This window comes from Medicago sativa, chromosome 8 (genome assembly GCF_051527215.1).
Source record: "Medicago sativa cultivar Bolivia chromosome 8, Bolivia_mono, whole genome shotgun sequence".
NCBI lineage: Eukaryota > Viridiplantae > Streptophyta > Magnoliopsida > Fabales > Fabaceae > Medicago > Medicago sativa.
Genome location: NC_140756.1, coordinates 89,873,391 through 89,879,390, shown reverse-complemented (window position 1 = coordinate 89,879,390; position 6,000 = coordinate 89,873,391). Strand labels below are relative to the sequence as shown.

The following is a 6,000-nucleotide window of genomic DNA, read 5'->3' as shown; positions in this document are numbered from 1 at the left end:
AAAAGTCACATGAGAAAAATATTGATGACAATGACCAACATAGAAAGTTACATGTATGCTGCAATTTGGAAACAGGAAATTTCCTTTGATGTTGTCAAGAAAAAACCATAGAATTATAATATCATTATTATAGCATATTCTTTCCACCACTTCTCCTTCATGCACCTTCCTCCCCCTTTCCAAGGTGACTAATATAGCTTCTCCAATGGTCCAAGTTACAACTTCTGAATTATATAACCAACCCTTCATCCACCCTCTTAAACCATAATAACAAGTTTTCTAATCTTCATAGCTAGGCTAAATAAAAACTTAACAATTTTAACTTAACCTTGCAGAAGCAATGGCTCTTCCTCAAATTTCACATAGTAATAGCATTAGCAACTCAACTTCTCCCTTATTTGGTTTCATAGACCTTTTCCTATACTTGACATTTTTCAACAAAATCCACAATTTTTTCTCAAGTATATGGTTTTTCCTTCTTTGCCAAATTCATTCTGGTAGCTCAGAGGTAAGAGATGAGAAGAAGGTTTCAGAATCTAAGTGTAGCAGTCAAGAGAATGAGGCAAATGTTGGCAGAGATAATGGTTACATGATTGAAAGAGATGAAGTGAAAATGGTGATGGAAAAAATGGGATTTTTTTGCAGCTCAGAAAGTGAGGAACTTGAAGAAAAGTATGGTTCCAAGGAGCTTTGTGAAGTGTTTGAAGAGAATGAGCCTAGTTTGGAGGAGTTGAAGCAAGCTTTTGATGTTTTTGATGAGAACAAAGATGGTTTTATTGATGCAAAGGAATTGCAGAGAGTTCTTGTTATTTTGGGATTGAAACAAGGATCAGAATTTGAGAATTGCCAAAAGATGATCACAATTTTTGATGAAAATCAAGATGGAAGAATTGATTTCATTGAGTTTGTAAATATTATGAAAAACCACTTCTGTTGATTTGTTTGTTGTTCCCTTATTTAAGGATATTCGTATAATTTAACTTAAGTTTAGTAAATGTTTGCATCCATGGTGATTTTTGGTAAAATTACGGTAGTATCGTGATTTAGTTGAAGATAAAAAATGTTAATTTTGCTCAATCCAACCATTAAAATGAATGCATATTACAAATATAAACCAACAGATTAATACCGTTCAATCTATGTTAAGATTTTTTTAATCCATATTCTTTGATAAGTAGCACTGTCTCATGTTCAAACAACTTTTATAATATTGTTTTGCTGGGAGCATACTAGATTAGATTAAATATGTGGTTTGTTCCTAATAAAGATTCCACTACTAGATAATCAATTATATGTAGGATCACAAGTCAAGGTTTGTAGCATATTTTATATGATGTGATAGAATAAATATTGCATACTTTCTTATTATAATAAAACGTGACCTATGTTACACTTGTTCAGTCTCAAAGGAAAATGTATTATATGATATACTCATCTTTCTTAGAAAGTTCTGCCTTACTACGTTTATGATAGAATTGGAAAGTTATATATACTAGTATAATTCATCAAAGAGCAACAACATACTGTACTACTTATTTATGACTGTCAAGAAATCAAGACACCGCACACATTAAAATTATGAGTCACATCTCTTTAATATTTAGAACAATGATAGATAGACACCCTTAATGTGTACACCCCTTTGTACCATTCTGAAAAATTTCAGTTAACTAAATATATAATCTGTATGACCACATTTTTTTAGTTGCGTGACCAATCTTTATTCAATATTTAAGACTGAACTCATTCATAATCGATGAGAGACTACCATTCATTATACTTGATCAAACATTGAGATCCCACTCTCACTTACACACCAATGAAAATGTATATTTTGTTAGATACCCTCGGAAAACTTCAAAGCACTTAACCGAAACAATAATGTTATGATGACACTATTTTTTCCTACCCCATTTATACACCTCATGTGAAAAGATATTTTAATAATTTCATCCCATATGAAAGAGAGTATTAGGTGGAGTGGTGAGGTTTAGATGACCACATGTCACATTTGTGTGTGGTGGTAGAAGAGATGTGTGCCACATACCTCGTCAACGTATCACCACTCTAACTTAAAGCAAAGAATTTACCATAAAAGAGTACTCCCTCCGTCTTACAAGTATTGTCTCTTTAGCATTTTTTATTTTTCTGAAAATAATTGTCACTTTACAATACCAATGCAGCATTTATTATGTTTTCCCACTATTATACTTTTATTTATTGAATTTCATCCAACTTAACTACTCCACTAACTACATTTAATAAGTGTATTTTAGTAAATACCACTAATTTTACCATTGAAATCAACACAGCTAATCATTTCCTTAATTATCGTGCACAAACCTTAAACGACTAATATTGTGAGACGGAGGAAATGCTAAATAAGACATCAGATAATGGAGACTTAAATGGGACCATGACCCAACTTATCGAAAAAATTGTGCGCCTCTGTCATTGGCCATTAAATCTATAGTTTTTCTCTTGAAAGTTGAAGAAACTATTGTAAGATAAATATTGGTAAAAACAAATAACTATACGAAAACATTTATAACCTTAAGTCTCAGAATTAATGCATTTACCTATTACTTATTCTTAGACTATGTTATGGGTAGGAAATTTTCAATACCATTTCGCAGTCCGTCAAACAACATATATACATATATACTCCCTCCATTTCTTTTCTTTTGATGTTTTAGTTGATTGCACAAGTATTAACGAATCATTAAAGTATAGGAATAGTTGTATGGTTTATACAAAAATACTCTTATTTATCATTAAATTCACATGTGATAAATCAAAAGTCACAACTACTTTAATAGTTTATGGTGTTTTCCAACAAGGGTAAACTTGAGAAAACAATAATAAATTCACTAAAACATCAAAAGAATTGAAATAAAGTTCAACTCAAAAGAAAAGAAACGGAGGGAGTAGCATATAAAATGAGTTCTTTTCTTTCAATCAAATTTTCTCCTTATACTATCGAACTTATGACCATTTACTTAAGCAGTTGAAATTCATTGTTGATGCACCTATTACTCTTATTCTCACTTAATATGTAATTGATGCATTCCACAACAAACATGTACACTAATTAAGATCTGTTAAGAGTCTAATATAAGAGGAAAGTGAGCAAATGTGAGACAAGATGGCCCGCTAGCAACACCCTAAAATGCTTGTCGGCAAGCCATCCTGGCTCAAATCTACTCTCTCTACCTTCATAACAGACACTTTCAGAGTGAATAAGCTATGCAGTTCAGCTTCAACCACACTTGCATTTCATCACTTATATATTGAGTATCATATTGTGTCCAATTTATAAGCACAGATTGATTGTGAGTGGTTGGAATACTTGACTTTTAACACGTCTTAAAAGGTGATTGACTAATAGTTATTTATTTCCCTTCCCTAAATAATTGTTGCAATCACTATTATAAACAAAAGTTCTTTTTTTAGATTCATTTAATAAAAGATGTATGTAGTCTATATATAAGCCACATACAACATTTATTAAATGAACCTAAAAAGTCAACTTTTGCTTATAATAGTGACCGGAGAGAGTACACATTGACCACACGTGGCTATGAACTTTTTCCCATGCTGCTCTCCTTATCCAAAATCGTTCCTCTTGTTTGGAATCAAATCAAACCAAAGTTGACTTATCAGCTCTTATTGGTTCTAAAGTAACAAGATAAACACACAAAAAACACAACGATTGATCGAGAAATTCAATCAATTGTTGACAGAGAGCCGAGTATGGACTTACAAGAAAAATGATATAATGTAATGAAGAGTGTGATGAGAATATATGCTAAATATTGAGTAGGGTAAGATGTTTAGTTGACAACTTTGGTATGTCTTAGTTGACATTCGTTAACATTTTTCTAAACATTAAGACGAATGAATTGTGTTGGTATTACAAGATTATAGAGTGACTATTATGATCAACATAGACAGTTTTCTCGAAGCATAGCTCTGGGGTTTAATTTATTGGGATTTATTCTTTTTTACGATTTTTATTTCGTCATTAATCAAAAATGAGGAAAATATTTAAATTGAAGCAAAATTTTGTACACAAGTTTTTGCCACATACATATGAAAATACATATCATTTAATTATTTATAAAATACATATTATTTAACTCTTTTTCTACCTTTTTTCATCTTTGTTAGAGTGTCCAAATCTTGTGCCCAAAGTCTTGTGATCACACAACGCTTCCTCTAAAAGTTATGTAGCATGCCCTCCCCAAACTTTGGTGTTGATTCGTTCGTCGTAATACTTACTGTTGTTATGGGAATAGAATAGAATATAAACAGTGATTAGTTAATGGTTTCTCTACCCCATTTTTCCGATATGTCAATGTCTTCAATCAGAATTTATTCCCACACATCTCACAGATTCTGATTACATTTTGACTTCATTATTGGTTTTTTGATTGGGTGCTTTGCATCGTAAGTACTGTAAATGTGTCAATCACACTCATATATTAACATTGCATCAGTCTATGCTACATTATAATGGACAGTAACACAATCAAAAAATTGCAAACCAGAACTTCTATGAAATGCTAACCAGAACCAGGGTCTAAACTTGATCACATTATATATTTCAATTGTATAATAGAATTAATTTTAACAGCCAACATTTTCGATAATTTTTAGTTTAATCACTTGTATATAACCGTCAATTTTCGATAATTGATTTTGAATGATCTGCAAGATATATAAGTAATACACATTGCTTTTCAACTTTAATCAGTTTCCTTTTTACTTTTCTAAATTCTATCACTGGCAGGAATTTTATGATTAATTTCAGAATCAAATTCTTAACAAGAAAATCTAGAGTCAACCAAGTGCAAGAAATTAAGATACATACAATCAACTAATCTTATGTGGAAGGAAAGATTAAGTCAACTTTTGCTTGTTCTAATGCTAAAGTGAAAATTGATTCTGAAACAAAGATTTGTTTTGGATAAGAAATAGCATGGCAATGTAGGGCCACGTATAGCTTGAAAGAATTTGGGAATCAACTTTATCAGTTGTGTGAATTTTGAGATGTAGGATTCATTATATTCTACCAATACCATTAGGCCTTCTTTGCCTATAAATAATGATCAGCTGCATGTGCATTGTGCAATGTGCATAGAAAATTGAAATATGAGAGCCTATTTGAATCTCCATGATGAAAGTGTCTTGTATGAAAATGAAGAGAGTAGATTTGAGCCAAAGATGACTTGCCGGCATGCTGCCTGAAAAGCAAGAAGGGTGTTGTTTTGCTGGCAGTTGTCATTGGTTCATGTTTGCTCTTTTCACTCTCATATCAGGCTCCAAAGTTGAACATTTTTCCTATGCTTAACGTTTTTCAACAAATTCACAAGTTCTTTTCAAGTTTTCGGATTTTCCTTCTTTGCCAAATTCATTCTGGTAGCTCAGAGGTTAAGGGAGAGAAGAAGGTTTTAGACTTTAATGAACCAAATGATGGCAGGGAAAGTAGTGTGATCATTGAAAGAGATGAAGTCAAAATGGTGATGGAAAAAATGGGATTTTTTGGCAGCTCGGTAAAAGAGAAACTTGTGGAAAAGTAAGGTTCCAAGGAGGTTTTTGAAGTGTCTGAGGAGAATGGGCCAAGCTTGAGGAGGTGAAGATGGCTTTTGATGAGAACAAAGACGGTTTTATTTTATTTGATGCATAGGAGTTGCAGAGAGTTCTTATTATTTTAGGGTTCAAACAAACAAGGGTCAGAATTTGAGAAATGTCAAAAGATGATCAAAATTTTTGATGAAAATCAAGATGGAAGAATTGATTCATTGAAGGCCATTATTTTTTCCATCCTATGAACTTCTCGCGTACCTTATCCGGATTGTAAAATCCAAAATGTTTCAACGTGTTTTTGGAGGTTTTAAAGTGTTTATGTTGTTCGGATTCTATAATACAAACTATATAAGGCACGCTAGAAACTCATAGCGTAAAAAAAGAAACAGTCTATTATTTAAGGGAAACCTC

General features: G+C 32.0%; 1 protein-coding gene and 1 pseudogene across 1 annotated transcript; both read left to right on the top strand.

The window, feature by feature from the left end:
* The first annotated feature begins 209 nt into the window (after positions 1-209).
* Positions 210-995, top strand: LOC146903082 (putative calcium-binding protein CML46). Its single transcript, XM_085736010.1, has one exon. The coding sequence runs from the start codon at positions 341-343 to the stop codon at positions 935-937; it is 597 nt and encodes a 198-aa protein (XP_085592136.1). The 5' UTR covers positions 210-340; the 3' UTR covers positions 938-995.
* Positions 996-5,200: 4,205 nt separating this feature from the next.
* On the top strand, positions 5,201-5,996 carry LOC146903081 (putative calcium-binding protein CML46; annotated as a pseudogene).
* The last annotated feature ends 4 nt before the right edge of the window (positions 5,997-6,000 follow it).